This window comes from Mustela erminea, chromosome 5, assembly GCF_009829155.1.
Source record: "Mustela erminea isolate mMusErm1 chromosome 5, mMusErm1.Pri, whole genome shotgun sequence".
NCBI lineage: Eukaryota > Metazoa > Chordata > Mammalia > Carnivora > Mustelidae > Mustela > Mustela erminea.
Window position 1 is genome coordinate 130,123,465 of NC_045618.1, and position 21,416 is coordinate 130,144,880.

The following is a 21,416-nucleotide window of genomic DNA, read 5'->3' on the forward strand; positions in this document are numbered from 1 at the left end:
AGTCCCACATGGATAAATGAGCATTGATCTGTAGAAATTGGTTCTGTGCTATTCTGATTTTTATGAAAGTGAACTCATGAACTCATAGAACTTAACATTTAAAGAAGCCCAGGCCAAGTTAGGTGGATATTTCGGGGGTGATTCTGGCTGTATTTTGACAGGTTGCAAGATTATAGGGCCTCTCTATAGAGGATTGGGGGCTTTTTCTTTGTGTCTTTAATTTCCCTTCACAATTATTCATCCTCTGCATTTATTCTTTTTTTCATCCCACAACTGTTTTTCCAGCATCTCCTCTGTGCCAGGCCACTTTTCTGGGCCTCTGAGGATATGCTGATGAGACACTGTGCTGTCATGGAAATTACCTACTGGTGGGGCAGATGACAGATAAGCAAGTAAATTATAAGTCTGAGACGTAACAATGTAAGCCATAGTGCAATGTAGAAAACAGAGTAGGGTAAAGGAGAGAGTAATGGGGAGGGATTCTCTTGTAGGCAGCAATCTTGAGCGGATTGCTGAGTGAAGCAAAACATTAAGCCATATGCAGAGGTCTGAGTGTTCAGGCAGAGGGAACAACATGTGTGGTGGTTCTGGTTCAAGGCAGGATTTGGTGGATTCAGGGAACAGCAAGGAGGCCAAGTGTGACCACAGTGGAGTGAATGAGGCAGAGGGTGTTGGGACAGGAGGTTGCTTAGGGAGGGAGACCATGCCGGCTTTGGCAGCTGTCATGAGGACCTGGTTAGTCTGAGTGAGCGGCAAGACATTGGAGGCTTCAAGCAGGGGCTTGATGTCGTGACATTTTGTTTTAAAAACAATCATTTGGGTGCCTGTGTGGAGAATCATTTGCTGACAGAGACTTCATGTAACATGCTAAGACTCTATCCTAGGTATAGGTAGTTTATGGCTATGTAAGCAGGCTGGCAGAACTCCCTTTTTGATGGTGGAAATGAGGAAGAACCCTTGTCTCAGGACTGCTCCATCTGTTTGAATGACATGGTCCTTTCTTGGATCATGGGCCTGAAAGCATTGTGAGATAGTTTCCTATCCCTGGGCTTTGGTCAACCCCAAAGCTATGGCCTTCCACCTGACTGATGACTCAGTGACTCATCTGGTCTTGACCGCATAAATGCTTACATGCAATTTAGCATAAGGTACGCTATTTCCTATTGTTGGGGTGTTTGGTTCTCAGGGGGGTCCATCTCTGATTTCCTTTTTCACTGCTGAGCTCATGTTTTTCAGATACGGGATGCCTCACTCTGTCCCAGTATATCCTCCTTGACCCCATCTTGATGTTCTTCATCATGGCTGCCATGCTGAGCATGGTCAAGTACAACTCCTGTGCTGACAGGTCAGAAGCACCATCTTTGTGGGGTGGGCATTGGGGGTCAGAAACTGTGCAGCTCCAGAATTTCTGTAATGACCAGGGACAGGGTGTGTACCTATAGGGCTTGTCTTGAAACTGCACTTAAGGCAAGCATAGCATACTTTATTTGTTTATTTTTAGAGAGAGAGCATACACACATATGCTTGCATGTAGAGCGGGGGTGGGGGCAGAGGGAGAGGGAGAGAGAGAATCCCAAGTAGGCTCCACACTTAGCATGAGGCCAATGAAAAACTCGGTCTCATGACCCTGGGATCATGACCTAACCCGAAATCTAGAGTTGGATGCTTAACCGACTGAGCCACCCAGGCACCCCATAAAAATAGATTTTAATATGTTTTCTAGACATATTTTTATCTTTGTTTTGTATAAAAATAAGAAAATGTCAATTATCTGTTTTAAGAATATTATAATGGGTGGATTTGGGTACTGGTTTGTGTATATTATGGAGGAGTCCTAATGCCTTCCCCAACCCCACCATCTTCTAAGCCACCCTTGGCACCAGTGCTGGTTAGGGATCCCAAAATAACTTTTCCCTTCCCATTCTCTGTCCTAGAGGGGAGGGAACCAGGACAGAAACCGCCTGGGAGCTGTTTGTCTCCCGGCCCTCCTCCATGGTTGCATCCATTCCTGACCCACTGACAGCAAGAATATATATAAAGGTTGGCTTAAGCAGTCCATACCAGTCAAGAGGATCTCTGCAGCCCCTGGTCAGTTCTAAAGCTGTTCTGGAGGGCCTGGTCTTCTTCTAGAATGGTCTTTTTCAGATCATCCTTTTGCCTCTGAGAGAGTAGAGTAGGTCATTCATTCTATTCAAACCAAAAGAGCTGGCTCCGCCTAGGCTTTTCTAGGAGTCAGCTTGGTTTCTCCATGGCCAGGCTCATTAAATTACATTACGCTAATAAAGCCAGATCCAGTGACTACCATCTCTCTCTGGCTTTGGGTGATTATCTCCTTCTACCACGTCCGCCTCCACCTGCCACTTCTTGAATCCTTACTCTGTGCCAGGTACTGTGCCAGGGGCCGGAGGTACATAAGTCTCACGGTTAAGGAGCCTTCACTCTGGCAGAGGAGGCAGCCAGCTAGTGGGAAGTGGCAGCACTAAGCACTGGGTGCTGGAAGTGTAGCAAACCTTGGAACCAACTGCTGGGGTTAGGATGTGCTCTACCACTTGCTAGCTGTACTGCTGAGCCTCTCTGTAACTCAGTTTCCTCCTCTGGGTGGAGGGGATCATCATATGACCCACCTCCGCTGAGTTGTAGCGACTGTTAGTTTATATGTGTGAAGTGCTCAGAACAGCGCCTGACACATAGTAAGCAGTACTTGGTGACTTCACAAGGGCCGCAGGTGACCCCAGGCGAGGGCTGGCTGAATCCGGTGGGCCTCTCTGGATTTGTCTTTTCCTCCCACTTGAACAAGACTTTTTCTTACTTCGAGCCCTGTACTTAGCCAGGAAAGCTAGAGCCCCAGCCAGAAAAACATCCTCCTTACTCTCACCCTGCTTCCTGCGGTTTCGGGAGTTTCATAGACCCCATGCTCCTTGGAGCCACACCATGGCCCCTGAGGTTAGGAGCCCTCTAGAAAGACGGCAGTCCCAGCCTGTCAGGGTCACAACACCTCTGCCCTTCCCCACTGCTGCTCTTGTTTTTTTTTTTTGTTTTTTTTTGTTTTTTTAGTTTGGTTCCAGCTGCCAAACTGAACTCTGTGTCTTGTTGGTTTTCAGGCCCTTCTCTGCCCCCTGGTGGTTCTGGCTCAGCCTGACTGGCATTAATCTGGCTGGTGCTTTAGGGGTCAAGTTTGTTGGCCTCTTTATCATCCTGCAAGTGGGGTGGAACACCATTTCAGACCTTTGGCACCTGTTTGGAGACCTCAGTCTTTCAGTGGTGAGAACCCAAGTGCTTGTGGAAATGTCTTTGCTCCCTGGTATTGTGCAGCAGAGCCAGTGGCCTTTCTCTGCCTCTGCTGCAGGTGGTAGAGTGGCTGTATTCTTGGCCTGAGATGGGCTGGATCCGGCCGTTGTCTGTAGGCAGCCTGACAGTAGGAAGTAGGCCATGCTCAGAGGCTAGAGAGGTTTAAAGGGAGAGGATGAACCAACATCCTTGGAATTTTCTTTTAGCATTTGTTTCTGTGATGTTTTTTAAATGCTCTGCAAACTGCCCAGCCAGGGGAGTCTGTCCAGCTGGACTCATGCCAGTATATGGAAGATACTTGCTCCTTGGGATCGTGGTTAAAATGGGTAGGATGACTTCATGAACTCACAGTGTTCTTTTTCTGACCCAGGGTCTCCAGATTTGGAGGCCAAGTAAGGGCCTTTAGAGTTTATTAAAGTATTATTAACTAAGCTGATTCTGTGCCAGGCACTGGGCAAAGGGCTTCACCCTCACTGTCTCATTTACCTCTCCTAACAGTCCTGTGAGGTAGGTCGTTATGACCTTCTCTTCACAAATGAGGAAGTGCAGACCTAGAGAGGTAATCGTGCGTCCAAGACTGTACAAGTGATAAAGGTGGATGTAGGATTCAGGCTTAGAGGAGGCTGACTCCAGACCAGAACTACTTCGCCACAATGCTTTATCATCGCCTCTGAACCAAAACCTTGATAAATTCATTTATTAGCTCAGAAAATACAGATTGCCTTTAAGTCTGAAACATGGAATATGCAGATGAATAAAACAAGGGGCATGCTGGAGTATGCTGGGAATAAAACAAGGGGCATGCTGCCCTCCAGAGACAATGGAGAGAGAGAAATAAGTGAATGGGTGATTACAGTCCAGCCAAAAAGTGCTGTGAGGGCACAGTGGAGGGCGTGAGCCTGGGTCACGTGGTCCCGGAAGGTTTATTGGGGGGAAGCTGAGGCCTGAGCTGTAGATCAGGAACACTTATGTGTGTGTCAGATAGGGCTGACGCAGTGCAGGAAGCGTAGGGACCACGCGGGGAGCTCAGCGGAACTGGGAGGCAGAGGGGACTGATGAGTGATGAGGCTGAAGATGCAGGGAAGGTCTGGGGTCCTGGGTGAGGGCCTGCATAGGCAGCAGAGGGCTGGCCCGGGTTCACCCCCTTGCAGGGCCCAGGGTGGGGAGGGGTATTATAGAAAGACTAGGGTTTTCACTTTTTTTGTTGTTGTTGTTGGCTGTTAGTTTTTCAATTTTTTTGTGATTTTGACTCACACATAAAAAGTTACATATAACGCACATATAAGGTACAAAGTAGGATAAGATCCCATGTGCCCAGCACCCCGCACTGGCTGTGTTTGCAGGTGACTGTGGGGAAACACCTGACCGCTCGTGTCCTGTGCCTCATAGTGCTGCCCTTGACTCTCTATACGGCCACTTATGCTGTTCACTTCATGGTGCTGAACAAAAGGTACAGCAGAGCCTTTCCAGCCTCTTGCTTCCCATTTTCCTCTTGCTTCTCAGCCTGCGGGTGGGCTGTGTGATTTGCTGGGTCTGTGGTTGGGATGTTAGAGGGACCTGGTGGGTTTTATCTGTTTGTTTCTTCTATGTTCCATCTTTTGGGTATCCAAAGGGCTCAGAAAAGCCAGAAGGAAGAGGAGAACTTCCTAATAGCCAAACTGCCCCTTATCCCTAAGCAGAGCCCCTGTGCTTAACAGGGATGGGCCAGAATAAGGCGTGCAGTTGGAGGAGGGCGATAATCTCAGCAGCACTGGCTGTAGCTCCCATTTACCAAATAGCGACCCTGTGTCAGCATCTTGTACATATTCTCTCGCTTCATCATGATCCTTTTTGAGTTTTTTTTTTTTTTTTTTTTTTAATCCCCAATGTATGAATGAGGAATTAAGGCTAAACAAAGTTAGCTACTGCTGAAAGTCACCTAGCCAGTAAGTGGCTGATTTGAGATCTGGACCCCTGTTACTCCAACTCCACCACTGTGTCTGTCCCATAATACCATGCTGCCACTGTGGTTGTCTTTTTTTTAGATTAGTTGCACAGGGCTCTTCCTAGGGTTCCCAGGAAATTAGAACTCCTCTCCAGAAACTCGCCTCTTTTCTGTTCCTTTTCCCACAGTGGTCCTGGTGATGGCTTCTTCAGTTCTGCCTTCCAGGCCCGGCTCTCAGGCAACAACCTTCACAATGCTTCCATCCCTGAACGTGAGTATCTCGGCCTTTATGAAGGTAGAAGGGCAGAAGCCTTTCTGGGTAGGTGAATTAGAAAAGACGACTATGATAGCCTGAGTTATTGTAGCCTGTAGATGGCAGACTGGGAGCCACATCCAGTTAGATCTGGGGTGGGCACTCAAGAGTGACTTGGGACACAGGAAGGGCAGCCTCGAGCAGCAAGCTCTTCGACTGTACAGAGCGACTTCTCCCTTGTGGCTGTGGAAGCATCCAAGTCAGCTCTGTGGGAAGGCAAGCGGAGAGAATCTGGTGAAAGCACAAGGCGCTGGTGCCGGTGGTCACTTTCCACCATCGCATTCTGTGACGCACATCCAGCCACTTATTCGCAGGTCGTAGTTCAGCACGTTAGCCACACTGGCGGCTGTAGAGGGCCTGCCCTCCAGAGTGGAGACTCTGGTAACTGTGTGTGTTAAGTACATAAGGGATCGAAGGGTGCAAGAGATCACTTCTGCTAAGGGGTTGGAGGGCATCAGAGCTACATAGAATGAGATGCCGTGGAGTCTGGCCCTGGAAGAATGGGTAGATTTGAACGGACAGAGAGGGAGGAGAGGGCATACAGCGCAGAGGGGACAGCATGATCAAGGCCATGAACAGGGCACAATGTAAGGCGCAGATTATCCATAGAAAAGTAGTAGAAGATAAGGCTGGAAGGATAGATTGGGCCCAGAATTATAAGGGTTTGAAATGTTTGGGTGAGGTATTTGACTCATTAAATAGACAGTGGAGACACAGCAGAGGCCTTTGAGCATGAAGGAGGACAGGAAGGCTGTGCTGTAGGGAGGCAACACTAATACGAAGCATAGGACGGCTAGGGAGGGGGCGGGATTGGAGGCGGGGTCCCCTCTGGACAGCTATTCTGGGGACTGGAGCTGGGTATCGTGGTAGCAACCATAGGAGTGAGGCACATGGGCATGGACAAGGGAGATTGGACAAAAGAAAAGGAAAGATGTCACTGAGGACTTGAGCACAGGTAATTGTTTCTTGGAGGCACAATGACATCTTCTAGTCTTTCCAGTGCCTTGCACAGTACCTAGGACACAGGGGCCCCGCCAAGACTGTACAGAATGAGAAATAGGGGAAGCAGGTTAAAAAGTTCATTTAGAAAGACAGATACTGGGTTCCACTGTAGAGAGGCTGATTTTGAGATGCGTGGGGAAATCCATGCAACAGGGCTAATGGGCTTGTGGCTGATGCTTTCAGAGGAGGAATCAGCCAGCTAACAGGAAGAGTGATACCGTGGCAGTGGCTGTGATCCGTTAGAAACCTGTAGAAAGAGAATGAGATCTGGGCTGGCCAAAGTCAGGTCACTGGGAGTGCAGGAGGGAGGGAGTTAGGAAAGGATGCTGCAGAGGACAGTCCTTGAGGGAGCGTGGGTTGAGAAGGGGGGAACAGAGCATTTCCAGAAACAAAGATGGTCAGCAGTGTGCGGGGCTACATATGTTGGCCTGGGTGAGAGTGTAGAAGAATGGCGCTGTGGGGGTTGGCAAATGCCTGCCTGCTTGTTGTTTCAAACCTAGCTCACTGTGATCTCTTCCGTCAAGCCAGCCTCTTCTTACTCTTTGCATGAGAATTCATCCTACTCTGCTCTGGGCTCCCACCGTGTCACACACCATCACTCCTTTGCTGGAGCACTTGCCCACTGTCCTGTGCTCATCGGTGTGTGCCGTCTTCTTCTCTAAGTCTGGGCTCTCCCAGGGCTATAGCCAGGACCCCTCCAGCTTTGGATCCACTCCGTATTTGATACGATCTGCTGACCAAAGGAACGAACGAAGGAGGACCGGAGTAGTCTATCACTGATGGAGCGAGACGCGTCTCAGTGGACTGGGGAATGCCAGGGCAGCCAGATTACAGGGGACTGAGAAGACGGACAGTAGGAGGAAAAGAGGCTTCTCAGTTACCCAGGGCCTGTGGGCAGAAGGGATCTTCTTAGTTTATTCCTTTTTTTTTTTTTAAACTCTGAATTGAAAAAACCAACAAACCCAAACACCATCGAACAGCTACTTTATATGGTATCAGATTCAAAAGACACAAAAGGACTTTGCAAAAGTGAAAATTATCTTAACAGTTTATCATAACATTATATCTATCTTGCAGAATATGTTAGGTAAGACTTGAAACGCTTCTTCCTTTATTGTGTTTAATGTATGTATAGACTTTGAAGGATGGGCCTTTTCTAATCTTTTGCTTTTACAAGTAGTGCTTGATAATACCCCTGTTAATATCAGCTTCTTCTGAAGTTCTGAGGAGGAAAGGGAGGCAAGGACACCAGTGAGACCCTGTAGTGAACTCCCACTTGCGTTGACACCATGGGAGTGAGAAGGCACCTGTGTGTCTCACTTTAGGTAGCGCTAGGCCCAGTGTGGTCTGTGAGAGGGTTAGTGAGTCCTGTGGCTTCAGAGGCCCCTTCCAGTTAGGGGCCACCGCTAGCACCATGCCAGCTCACACCCTGTCTTCCTTCCTCCCAGATCTGGCCTATGGCTCTGTGATCACCGTGAAGAACCTGCGGATGGCCATCGGCTATCTCCACTCCCACAGGCACCTCTACCCCGAGGGCATTGGCGCCCGCCAGCAGCAGGTCAGTGAGCCTTTTGTACTTCCTGTACTGTAGCAACACCAAGCTGTTGGCCAGGACGGAGCCTGCCCTTCTCTTTCTTGCCCCCATCCTTTTCCTGCACCATTTTCCCTGCTTGAAACAGTCTTCCTCCTGCGCCCTAATCCTTTTCCTCTGGCTAGCTCCAGCTTCTTTAGGCTTCAGAGCAAGTGTTGCCTCCGATTACCATGACCCACCTCTACTGCTTACTGGGGTAAATGCCTCTCGCATGAGGGGTTTGCCTGGCATGCTTTGTAAGCCTCTGTGCTAACCCTATTCACACTGAACTGTGAATTCAGTTCCTCTTGTCTCTTGCTAGCTCTTGGAAGGCTCACGGTGCCTGGCTTGACATGGATGATGGTCAGGTGTTGTGGTTGTAAACACAGACCTGGAAACCAGACTACATTATCTGGGTTTGAATCCTTTTTGCACCAGAGTTAGACTTTAAACAAGTTACTTGACCTTTTTCTGCTTCATTATCTTCATTTTTAATTAGGGAAAATAAAGAGTGCCTTTCTCCATCATAGGGTCATTGTGCAGATTAAAAGTATGAAGTACATGTGACATGCACCCTGGGGTCTTAGCCATGAGTATTACCTGAGCGAGTGGGCCACACTGTGTCTGTGTCCCTGTCTATGAGTGTCGGGTGTGGCTGTGGCAGATGGTGCCTAAGAGGGAGAGGCAGGATGTTGGAGAGGTTGGGGAGCCAAGTTGTGCAGAGGCCTTCTGTGTTACAGTAGATTTGACTTTGTTCTGTGGACACTGGTGAGGCTCGGAGATTTGTGAAGGCGTTGATAAGATGTGATTAGATTTTTAGGTGATGGATTGAAAGGAGGTGCAGATTGAAGGCAAGAAATGAGTTGGGAGGCAATAATCATGACAGAGGATGGTGAATAGAGGCAAAGACCATGAACAGAGGTGGGAATTGATTCAGGAAACACTTCACAGCTCAGTGTCAGGGCCCCATCACTGGCAGCTGTCAGGGATAAGCTGTATCTAGGTCTGTAGGTTGGAGATGAAGGTGTCTGTGGTAATGGTGTTTCACCATAGTCAGAAATGGAGGAGGAGGAATAGCTCTGGAAATGAGAGAGTTTGTTTTGTGTATTTGAGGTTTGGGGCTTGTCTCAGGAAGGAGATCTGTGTGCATAGCATATGGGTATCTGTGACACAGTGGGATGGGTGGCATTGCCCAGGAAGGGTGTGCAGAGGCAGGAGAGGCAGTGAAGGAGCCCTGGGGTGGGGGGCAGCAACACTTAGGCAGTGGTGGAGATGCTCTGAGGGGCGCTGGTAGACGAGGCTGAGAAGGAGGGCGTGAACAGGGGTTGGGAGGAGAGCCCAGGGCAGACAGCATCCCAGGAGGACTGGTGGTCAGCAGTTCAGGTGCTGCAAAGGCCTCAGGGAAGGGGGGTGCTAAGAAAGAGGCCACATTGAATGATAGTAAAGGGGGCCTCGTTGCTAACTGGGTCTGCTTCTGAGGAGTGGTGAGGCCCCAGGTCTCAGGAGTAGGGAGCAGGGGAGAGGGGAGGCGCGCAGACTGCAGGAGAGGCTTTTGTGCTAAGAGGCTTGGAGTGATGCTTCTCTTCTGGCAAAATGACCGGTATTTTTACTTGGCAAAAAAGTTTTACTTCCTAAAAATCTTTATTATTATTTCCTTATTTACTAGTTCACCAGGAAGTTGACGCAGAGTGTTGGGTTTTAGTATCAAGCTTCCCATTCTTGATTCTCCTGTTGTCTCTAGCACTTTCGAACCCACTGGAGAGTTTTTAAAACATTCCAGTGCCTGGGTACCAAATAGAAGCTCTGACTCCACTGATCCAGGTGGTGGCCCATGCATTGTGCCTTTCTGTTTTGCTGTGAAATTCTCCAGAAAAGGCTAGTGGATGGCCAGAGCTAGCCCTTCCATGGGGAGCTGCAGCTGTCATGGAGAAGCTCAAGTTACAGATGTGGTGGCCAGCATTGTTTACACTGTGCAAAGGGAGAGAAGGACCTTGTTACGCTAGTCCTGGTGTTACACACTCACAGTCATGTGTGGAGGTGTGAAGTCATGATAGTGATGTAGAGAGAGCATGTGGGGCCATGGCATGTAAGAGTCTGGTTCTGTCCCAGCTGAATCACACTGAGCCTTTCTTAGCCAGTTTCTTCATCTGCCAAATGGGGAGTTGGACTAAACCACTTCTAGTGGCCCACACTGCCCTGGAGTTTAGTGTCTTGTCAACAACCCTAGGGGAGTCCATTTTAAAATATTTTTAAAGTATAACATTTATAAAATAAAATAACAAAAAAACCCAAAACCGAAAGCTACATTAATTCCAGAAGATCAGTGTTTACCCACATAGTTTGGCGTACAACATTCTGTTGTTATAGGATATGAGTGTTTCTAGGAGACTTTCTGTTGTAAAAAAAATCCATTGTAAAAACAAATGTTTCTATGGGGAAAAGAGGCCATGGACTATACTCATAATAAAGAAGTAATTTTTCTTATATAATTTTAATAGTAAGTTTTTTTAAAAAAAATACACAGAGTACATACACACAAGCAACATAAAACCTTAAGATCCTTTCAGCAAATCTAGGCCGGTGGACTCTCTGTACCTTTGTTTGGGAGTATGAATTTAATTTCTTGATGGCTGCCAAAATGTTTTAGTTTCTCGTTTTTTTTGTTTTTTTGTTGTTTTTTTTTTTTTTTAGAATTTATTTGACAGAGAGAGATCACAAGTAGGCAGAGAGAGAGAGGAGAAAGCAGGCTCCCTGCTGAGCAGAGAGCCTCATGCGGGCCTTGATCCTAAGACCCTGAGATCATGATCTGAGCAGAAGGCAGAGGCTTAACCCACTGAGCCACCCAAGCACCCCCCCTTTTTTTTTAAGTTGGCTCCACACTGGGGGAGCTGGGCTCCAGTGTGGGGCTTGAACTCATGACCCTGAGATGGAGACCTGAGCTGAGATCAGGAGTCTGATGCTTAACCAGCTGAGCCATCCACGTGTTTTGTACATTCGAAATACCATCATTCCTGATTTTTTTCTGAGAAAGGAAAAGCCACTGAAACAAAGCAGCCATAATACATACATAATTTTTTCCCTAACTGCTGATTCCAAATTCCTTTGCAAGTAAATCAGTAATGTTTTATCCAGTTGGAGTCATAAAACTCACTTTGCATATATTTCGATTGTTTCTGGATATTTGTGTTCTTGTTTATGTAATTGGCATAATTGTTATGTGTATAATTTCTATCCTGGGAGCTTTGGAGTTAGCTGCTTGGTTCGATAGGCCGTGGTGACTTTGAGCAAATTACCCATCCTTAGTTTCCTTGTAAGGTGGGGCTAGCTATGGTGCCTAGCAGAGATAGAAGACTTGCCCAGTGCTTAGAACAGTACCTAGTGAGAAATGGCAGCCCCTTTCAGCATCAGCATGTTATAAACCTTTTCCTGTGCTGGTAAAAAATGCTCAGAAACATTTTTTGTGGCTGTGTAATGTTCTGTCCTGCAGACGTATCATCATGTTAGCTATTCCCCTATCACTGGATGTTTATTCTGTTTCTGAATTTTTGCTATTAGATTCATCATAGCATGATGTGAATGTTCACATGCACACACACACATTTAATTTTTTAAAAATCGGTGTCTATGAAATGGCTACAGGCTAAACCCTCAGGCTTCTAGGACAAGATATATATGGAGCTATTTAGTTTCATTTGGTCACATTCTAGAAAATATAGCATGAATTTTTCATTTAGAAAATTTGAGGCATGTTCTTAATTACTTCTTAAAATGCACTAAATCAAGGTACCAGCGTGGCTCAGTCAGTTAAGCGTCTGATTCCTGATTTCAGCTCAGGTCATGATCTCAGGGTCCTGAGATTGAGCCCACATCCAGCTCCACCACTGGGTGTGAAGCCAACGTAGCATTCTCTCTCTCCCTCTCCCTGTGCCCCACCCCCAGCTCATGCTCTCTATCTCTCTCTAAAATAAATAAATACAAAATTTAAAAAATACACTAAATCCTGTTTGTGTGCTGGAGACTATGTTACACAATGTATCATGGTTCCTCCTCTAGGAGGCTAAAACTTTAAAGATAAGATGCAGAAATATACAGAGAGACCGATCAAAAAGGCACTTGAAGGAGAAACCTCTAAATGCAGATGGAAGGAGAGAATCTCAGTAGGGCTACTTTGGAACCCTCCTGGGCAGCATGGCCCCTCAGGTTGGTAGCTGGGGATTCTAAAAGAGGCTTAAGCAATGCTGGTTTGCTCTTGATTGTCCTGTGGCTACGCCGATGTTGATGGTATTCTCTCTCCCACCTGCCCCCAACCCAGGTCACCACCTATTTGCACAAGGACTACAACAACCTGTGGATTATCAAGAAACACAACACAAATGCAGGTAATGTAGGAACTGATGTTTCTTGCATTACTGCTTACTCTGAGCCATTTTTAACATTTCTCATGCCTTCAAATGGTACGGAGATGGGCATTCCTGAGCTTTCCTTGGCAGTACCTTTACTCATCTCATTTATCCTTTCAACAGCTACTTATTGAGCATCTACTATCTTCCAAGCACTGTTGTCAACATAGGAGGTAAGAAGTGAGCAAGATAGATAAGATCTCACTCTTAAGAGCTGTCATGCTGAAGCCAGAGAGCCTGGCCAAGGCTCAGACTTAGTCTAGACTGGTTACCTAGACGTGCTGCTGGGGGCTAGTTGAGTAAACCCAGCTGAGGGCACATGGTGGCCACTCTCTTTTGTAATGAGAGCACACTAAGCCTTGCAGACCTCAGCATATGGTGCAGCTCAAGTTGTCTTGATTGGATAGAGTACTGCTGCCCTCTGGTCATCCCTGGACTGGACCAGTCAGTTGTAGATCTCAGAGCCTGTGGCTGGGCTTGTCTAGCCTGGTGCTTGGGTCCTCACTCCATACCTCCTGGCCTGCCCCCTGGGTGGCCGGGGCAAAGCTGCTCTGAAGCACATTTAATGGGCTCTTGGGGCTTTATGACATGGGCTATATCCAGATCTTTCTTTGGTCAGGGAGCTAGCTACCTGCCAGCTGTGCTTTCTGTATCTATAGCTGAGAAGAAAACAAAGGGCATCTTCTGCTCACGTCTGAGCCCCTGCTGATTGTGTCACAGGCTTTCTCTGTGACTCCTCAGTAAACCCCGCCTGGCTCTCCACCTTTCTGGAGTCAGCGGCTCCTGAGCTTTGGTGTGGCAGTAGGTGGCTGTTCACCTAAATTCACCCTTTTTGTTCCTTTCGTCAGCTCATATTGCTGCAGTCTTGTGACAATATTGATTGTTTTCATCCAGGACAAACGTAAGCAGCCTATCGCAGAGAGGGGTTATGAGGCAAGACTGCTTTACGTTTAAAGTTATGTGGGCATCGACCAAATCTTGGAACATCTCTGATCTGTTATTCGATGTGGCTTCTAGCTTAAGGTGGTTGCATTTCCGCCAGGGAACTAAGGTGTGTGAAGGCAGAGAGCTGCAAGCACTTAGGGAAGTGGGAGCCATACAAATTAAGGTCTTTTTTTATGTATTTCTAGGAATTTATCCATTTCTTCTAGATTGTTCAATTTGTTGGCATATAGCTTTTCATAATATTGTCTTATGATTGATTGTATTTCTATAGTGTTGGTTGTTCCTTCTCCTTTCTCATTTGTGATTTTATTTATTTAGGTCTTTGTGTTCTTTTTTTTTTTTTTTAAAGATTTTATTTATTTATTTGTCAGAGAGAGAGTGAGAGCGAGCACAGGCAGAGTGGAAGGCAGAGTCAGAAGGAGAAGCAGGCTCCCCGTGGAGCAAGGAGCCCGATGTGGGACTCGATCCCAGGACGCTGGGATCATGACCTGAGCCGAAGGCAGCTGCTTAACCAGCTGAGCCACCCAGGCGTCCCGGTCTTTGTGTTCTTGATGGCTAAAAATGCCCCTCCCGCCACATCCTTGTTAAATGAAACTTCCCTCCCATTGACTTATTTGATTTGTCGCCTTTGCTGATTAATCTTTTTCGGAGACCTTAGGGTCCATGTAGGAATGGGCATCCCTACACTTAAGTTTTCTTTTCTTTTCTTTTTTTTTTTTTTTTAAGATTTTATTTATTTATTTGACAGAGAGAGATCACAAGTAGACGGAGAGGCAGGCAGAGAGAGAGAGAGGAGGAAGCAGGCTCCCTGCTGAGCAGAGAGCCGGATGCGGGACTCTATCCCAGGACCCTGAGATCATGACCTGAGCCGAAGGCAGAGGCTTAACCCACTGAGCCACCCAGGCGCCCTACACTTGAGTTTTCTAATTCTCTTAAAAACTAGTGATTTGTTCTGGCGCATTTCTCTTTCCTGACCTTGAGTGTTAGTGTCTCACTGTTTGGGAAGAAGTTTGCAAGGATCTTTTTTGTGTTGCTGGTTACTACAACTACTCCTTTTCCATTGTCATTGTCTTGCTAGACCTGATCCGACTTGGTTTCTAGATGATGTGGTCCCTTTCTTTTGTCACCTCATCATTTTCTTTACCTCACGCTTAGCAAGTTTGTTGTCAGAGACAAGATAATAACAGACAAAATTTTCAGGGCTTAACATTGGACTCTGAGGAGAGCGAGGCATATGGTCATTTACATGGAAGACTATGTTTTTACTACTAAAAGGAAAACCTTATTATTTGACTTCCCAGCTTAAAAACCCTCCTATGGAGGCTTCGAGGCCTGTCAGACAAAGACCACATTTCCTAGCCTGGCTTGTACTGTGTGGCCTTACTTGTTCACATCATCGATTCCCACAGTCTTTCCCATTCCTCTCCCCGACACGCCCTTCCTACTTATAGGAAACCTTTCGCTATCGGTGAGATGTGTTTTGCTCTTTCATACATCTGGCCCCACTTGTTGACCTGACAATATTCTCCCCTCCTTAAAGAGCTTTTCAAGCATATCTCTGAGCCACCCTTCCTTGAGACAGGGCGTGGCCCTTTCTCTTTGTCCTCCCAGCACTCTGCACCTCTAGGGTCTATGATATTATACTGTAACTCTTTACTTGCAGGCCCTCATTTCATACTAGCCTAATGAGTGAATGACTTCAGATATCAATGCTGTTTTCTTCTTGGCAGATCCCCTAGACCCTTCATTCCCAGTGGAGTTTGTAAGACATGGAGACATCATTCGGCTAGAACACAAAGAGTAAGTAAATTGGCTTTCTGGAATGAGTGAGTGGTATGGGCACCAAAGGTAAGGAGTTCTTCTAAGCTGCAAGGAAACAGAAGTCCAATTTGGATGAGGCTCTAGTAAATGGAACAAGGCTGCTGTGCTAGAATGGGAAAGCCATTTTATGAAAGCCCAGACTTCTTTTATGAAGTCTGGTGAAATAAGCAGGCCAATTTTGTCTGCCTGTTTTGGCTTTGGGAGCTTTGAACTTTGAAGATACCGTTCAGTTTCCCTTTTTCCAGGGGAGGGAAAAAAGTATCTGAGTTACCCAATGCTTCTTCTCAAGTGGCTACCTTTAGGAAGATGTAGAAGTCTGTTTCTGAGAATATGGCAAGCTGGTTTATTTAAGCAATGTTCTCACTGAAAATGACTAAAAATGCTGGAATAACATGGAAACGTCCTAAAGCATCAACGAGCTGACAAGGCAATAGGGAGTTACCAGGACAAAATCTAAGTGGAAGTGGGGTGTGGAGATTCCAGAGAAATGAGTGGGATGCTGCAGCCATCTCTGCCTTGATCCTGCAATCTTGAGTTTCGATCTTTGGTTTTGACTGGCCCTTGAGAGAGAGTTGTAAATTCAAAGCTGTAGGCTTACCCAAAGTGGTAAATATATTAAGTGATCCTTCCCCCAAACTTGAAACCACAAAGGGCTAGGGCAGGGGGAGCAGGGGTTGAGGAGGGGCTATTTCTGGTTCCTGAAAAGTTGTATCTACCAATTGGTCCTCATATGGATTTGTGGCCCAAATTAATTTCATCTGGATGGTCTGAAAATCTTTAGGCCATGAATTACAATGAATATAATCCTAGACTGGTAATATTTCCTAGGTGCCTGGCTAAAAGCAGATGTAAATCCTCTTTTGGGAAAGAGATTGCCCTCCATTCCCATAAATAGTTTTTCAGTGATGATGAATAGTACGTAGTAAAAAATAACTAAGCACACAAGGAAATAGGGCACCATGTGCAGGAGCGAATAGGAATGATAGATAGCAGAAGCAGCTCTGCAAAATATTGTATAGTAGGATCATTCAGTATGGAGTATTTTAAAAATCAGGGATTATATATAGAGAAAAGCTATGCTCTGTGTGTGTGTGTATATGTATACATATATACATATATACATATATACATATATACATATATACACACAGTATATATAGAGAGAGAAAACCTTTTTCCTACTATGATTGTGAATACTTTTTAGTTTTTTTTGTTTCTTTGTTTTGTTTTTGTTTTTTTATTTGACAGAGATCACAAGTAGGCAGAGAGGCAGGCAGAGAGAGAGGAGGAAGCAGGCTCCCTGCTGAGCAGAGAGCCCAACTCGGGGCTCCATCCCAGGACTCTGGGATTATGACCTGAGCTGAAGGCAGAGGCTTTAATCCACTGAGCCCCCCAGGCACCCTTTACTTTTACTTTTTTTTTTTTTTAAAGATTTACTTTAAATCTTTACTTTACTTTTTTTTTTTTAAAGATTTTATTTATTTATTTGACAGAGAGAGATCACAAGTAGGCAGAGAGCCAGGCAGAGAGAGAGAGGGAAGCAGACTCCCTGCTGAGCGGAAAGCCCGATGCGGGGCTTGATCCCAGGACCCTGGGATCACGACCTGAGCCGAAGGCAGAGGCTTTAACGCACTGAGCCCCCGCCCTTTACTTTTTAGTTTTTATTATTTATTACTTACTTAGTTTCATTTTGTTTTATTAACAGAAAGTTATCATTTATTGTTGAGTTTTATTTTTGGAAATTTGGAAATTTCCAGAATTTTTATAGTGAACACTTATTTCTTATTGTGGATAAAAGTAAGAAGTATTATAAAACGAACAAAGTAAATAAAGCCAAATTAATTCCTCCCTTCCCCTTCTGACCCCCACTTTGTAAAATTGGTGATGAGGGCAGAAAGAGTAAATGGGAGGGAGGAGGCTTACCTGGCTTAGGCACGAGTAGATTACAAATCTTAGTTTCTTCTCCCCAAAGCTGCCTCATGAGTCAGGCAAGCTAAGTGCTTCAGAGCCATCAAATGTGGTAAGTCATCCCCCTACTGCAGAAGTTAACCCCTTTCTTGGCACAGGGTCCAGGGCTCCTACCGTCTGTCCCTCATGGTTTGGGCAATTCTCTGATTCTCTGGATGTTTCTTGTGAGTAAATAGGCAAGATATTCCTGATTTGTTGGATCTCATAGCTCAGATTCTAATTTTTCTTGCAGTAACAGATGACTCTGAATATCCCTAGTAAAAGAGGAGACATTACATGTCTCTTTTCCCCAGGATAATGGCGTTTCTCTCTCTTAACTTCTAGGACTTCTCGGAACCTGCATAGTCACTATCATGAGGCCCCCCTGACCCGGAAGCACTATCAGGTCACTGGCTATGGCATAGTAAGTGAGCAACTGGAGTGTGATCAGGCTGTAAAAAATTGTGGGGCCTAGTTTATGGCCATGAGACAGAACACATCCTCCCTGGAATTCTGGAATGTTCCTAAGGATGACGGGCTACACAGGGACTCTATTAACATTCGGAACTTTTTGGCAAGGCTTGCTGTGGGAAAAGCAGCCTGTGAGTCTGTTTGTCTCCGTCTCTTCCCTCCCATAATAACCATGCCATTTTTCTGTTCTGACACTTAATAAATGTCACATATGAATACTGTTTGGGTCCCTTTTTAAATCACAGTGGACATAGAAGCCATGGACCCACAAGATGATCCTAGGTAAATATATAAATACATATTTATATATTTATTCTTTGCCAGATCCTCATTGACTTTACTTTTAAGGATTACTTCCCTGTTCTGCAGGAGATGTTTTTTTTTTTTTTTTTTTAAAAGATTTTTTTTTAATTTATTAATTTGACAGAGAGAAATCACAAGTAGACGGAGAGGCAGCCAGAGAGAGAGAGAGAGGGAAGCAGGCTCTCTGCTCAGCAGAGAGCCCGATGCGGGACTCGATCCCAGGACTCTGAGATCATGACCTGAGCTGAAGGCAGCGGCTTAACCCACTGAGCCACCCAGGCGCCCTCTGCAGGAGATGTTAACCACAGTGGTTTTGAATTTTTTACTAGTGTGGGGTGATGCAGTTAATAGAAAAAGAAGCTCAATGAGTACTTGGGGAGTGATTTGGAAACAAAACCACTGGAGAGGGCAGCTAGACTTAGGACTATCTTACGTTCCCTTGCAGGGGCTTTAGTGCATCAGTCAAGATTCTGTGTTCCTTAAGGTGGCCTTCCCAACCCCCCTCCCGCTTGCTCACCCCATGCTACTGGGGCCACTAATTATCATTTTCTTGAGGGCATCTCCTGAGGAGAATTAGACACAAATGTCTTAATTTCCAGAATATCATCTCCAGGCCAAACCTTTCTGGCCTAGATGAGTGAGTGTCCAGATGGCCAAGTAATGGGTACAAATGGCCCAAATCTATTTCTGTTGGCTCAAGGTGCTGTCATGAGTTTGCTTTAAGAGCAAAGACATATGTTTAGAATTTAAATGTAATCCTGTGAAGCACTGGAGTGTGGGCTGCAGGAGTCACACTACTTTTCTTAGTTGTGGTGGCGAGCACTGGGGGAATGTCCGTCACTCGGGGTGGTTCTCTGGCCCTCTCATTCCCCTTCCTGCCTCATCCACTGAGGCCCATTTTGTCTTTGACCGTTGTAACATGGTGGCATCGGAAGGAGGGCCATCTCTCTTTCCTGACATGTCTTCTCTAAAGTCATCTTAACTTTCTTTGTATTTTTCCCTTGATTGACATGGCAGAATGGGACAGGGGACTCAAATGATTTCTGGCGGATTGAGGTTGTAAACAGAAAATTTGGAAACCGGATCAAAGTGCTTAGAAGTCGCATTCGCCTCATCCATCTGGTCACAGGTTGTGTCCTGGGCTCCTCGGGAAAGGTCTTGCCCAAGTGGTGAGTCTGGGGTTTTGATGTCCCAACGGAGGCTCATCCTTCCCCTTTCACACTATAAGGAGTATACCAGAAACTTCTATTTCCCAGTTGTCAATGTTCACCTCACGTTTTCTGGTATGTTAGTGGTAGATGGAGGGAGAAAAGGCATCACGTGTGTTACAGAGCACAGAACTCCAGAGTTCCTTTGGTGTTTTATGTGTTCTGAGAGTTGAACAGAATAGTTGTTCATCTGTCTAGGACATTCTATGTGCTCTGGGCCTTTCTAACGTGGGAATACTCTGGACTCCTCCTAGGACAGTCATGGAATGTAAAAGAGTGAGGTTGAAAAAAGTATGGCCACTGGGTTGAAAAGAGCAGGTTCTATAAATGTAAGAGATTTGACAGTGCGACTCTCTGGTGAGTGTCACGTCTGCTGAGAGACCTCTGTGACTGCTTTTCACAGGGGCTGGGAACAGTTGGAGGTTACCTGCACCCCATACCTAAAGGAAACCCTCAATTCTATCTGGAATGTGGAGGACCATATCAATCCCAAATGTGAGTGAGATTACTTCTTGGAAACATAAGTAACTCTTATCTTAGAAAAATCAATGTTCATAGATTCTGCTGCCACTGCATCTCATTGTTGTCATTTCCTGTCTTTTTTAAACCTAATCTTTTCATATGAGGTGTCTTGACAGGTAGCTCCTTTTTCTTCCCATCCATGTCAACTTCCCATCCTCCTTAAACTCCCCCTAAATTGACCTGTGACCTCACTGTGGGCCAGAGCTAGTTTCCTTGTTCCATTTTCCCTGCTTCTTGTTGGATCTGATGCTTTTCCTTGCTGCCTGCAATGCGGGTCTACTTATCTTGTTTCCTTCTGGGCTTTTCTGTCCCCTGCACCTGGGTTCCTCCCACCCTCAAGGCTTAGAGCAGGCTGGTGCTTTCCGGTGATGCCCCTGTGGAGAGCCCCAGCCAGCCAACACTTTCACAAAAAGCAGTGGCCATAGCCCTTGAGCCTCCATATCTGTACTCCCAGCTCCAATGTGATGTTTCTACAGTAATGTAATCTTCAACTCAGTCTTAGGATCCATCATTTGTCCTCCTCAACCACCCCTCTTAAGCTTCTGCTTGATTTCCCCTCTCTGTGCTTCCTATTTCATTCTCCTTAGTACCTAATTTAGCCAACCAGCTAATTACTTTACTAATGAAACAACTTTTTAGTGAGTATAGTGGGAAGCCTGGGGGCCCCTGGGATACACTGGTGAATGAGGTGGACTCGGTCGCTGTCCTCACAGACCGGCCCAGCATTCGAGCCTGTACCATAATGGAGGGTGATAGTGCTGAGAGCAATGGCAGCACTGGGGATGGGCCTTGTCACATTTGTGTTTCTCCAAGTGCCTCACGAGGGCTTCGCATAAGCTGAAGGGATGATCAGGAATTGGGCCAAGCTTTCTTCTGTCTCCTCAACACTCTAACGTACTCATTAGCCAGTGCATCAGGAAAGCTATACTCGGGCTCCAGGAGCAGTGTTGGAACACAGACAGCTGTGAGAAGTGCTTGTAACCGAGGTTTTCTTCTCTGTCCTTTCTTTGTCTAGTGCCAAACATCAGCCTGGACGTGCTGCAGCCCACTTTTCCTGAGATCTTGCTGGAGTCCCACATGGTGATGATCCGGGTACTGTGGGCCCCTCGCATTTGAACGCTTCTCTGTGAGCTCCGACCATCCACAAATTTGCATCACAGATCAGGAGCCATGGTGTAGATGCACTGTCTCCTGGTGGGGGACTTTGAAAGGGTCTTCGCTTCTGCTTTACTAGGTCCTTGAAGGCATTTCCCTTATCGCAGAATGTTGACAGTGATTGTGATGACGGTGATGGCGACAGACTCCAGTGCACACTTACGTAGCTCTAAGCACAGTGCCGCACCAACTTATTCAGCAGTTATCACAGTCGTATGGGCTGGTTGTCCCCACTTTACAGATGAGGGAATTGAGACACAGATTGGTTAAAGAACTTGTCCAGGGTCACAGAACTAAACGGAAGAGGTGGACCAGGCTTCAGAGCCAGGCCAGCAGCTTTCAGAGTCCACACTGGTTACCGCCACCCCTGCTGCTTCTAAGTGATCCTCCAATCTGTTCAAACGGCAGAGCCCACGAAAACCAGAGTACTCTTGGTTGAAGATCTTGAGACATTGATAGCTCCTTCCATCATAGGAAATTAGAATGAATTAGCATAAATACTGATCTGTTGATCTACAGCATAAAGTGCCCACCACGAGCCCACTCG

The 21,416-nt window shown here is 46.2% G+C and overlaps 1 protein-coding gene across 1 annotated transcript in view; it reads left to right on the top strand.

The window, feature by feature from the left end:
- Nucleotides 1-21,416, top strand: part of POMT2 (protein O-mannosyltransferase 2) — a 43,495-nt gene that overhangs the window by 14,804 nt on the left and 7,275 nt on the right. The window contains exons 5-15 of the mRNA XM_032344827.1: nucleotides 1,237-1,345; nucleotides 3,102-3,261; nucleotides 4,632-4,738; nucleotides 5,401-5,483; nucleotides 7,976-8,085; nucleotides 12,410-12,476; nucleotides 15,173-15,242; nucleotides 17,556-17,634; nucleotides 19,002-19,153; nucleotides 19,596-19,687; nucleotides 20,730-20,806. Of these exons, the coding sequence (XP_032200718.1) occupies nucleotides 1,237-1,345; nucleotides 3,102-3,261; nucleotides 4,632-4,738; nucleotides 5,401-5,483; nucleotides 7,976-8,085; nucleotides 12,410-12,476; nucleotides 15,173-15,242; nucleotides 17,556-17,634; nucleotides 19,002-19,153; nucleotides 19,596-19,687; nucleotides 20,730-20,806 (1,106 nt within the window). The remainder of the gene's footprint in view (nucleotides 1-1,236; nucleotides 1,346-3,101; nucleotides 3,262-4,631; nucleotides 4,739-5,400; nucleotides 5,484-7,975; nucleotides 8,086-12,409; nucleotides 12,477-15,172; nucleotides 15,243-17,555; nucleotides 17,635-19,001; nucleotides 19,154-19,595; nucleotides 19,688-20,729; nucleotides 20,807-21,416) is intronic.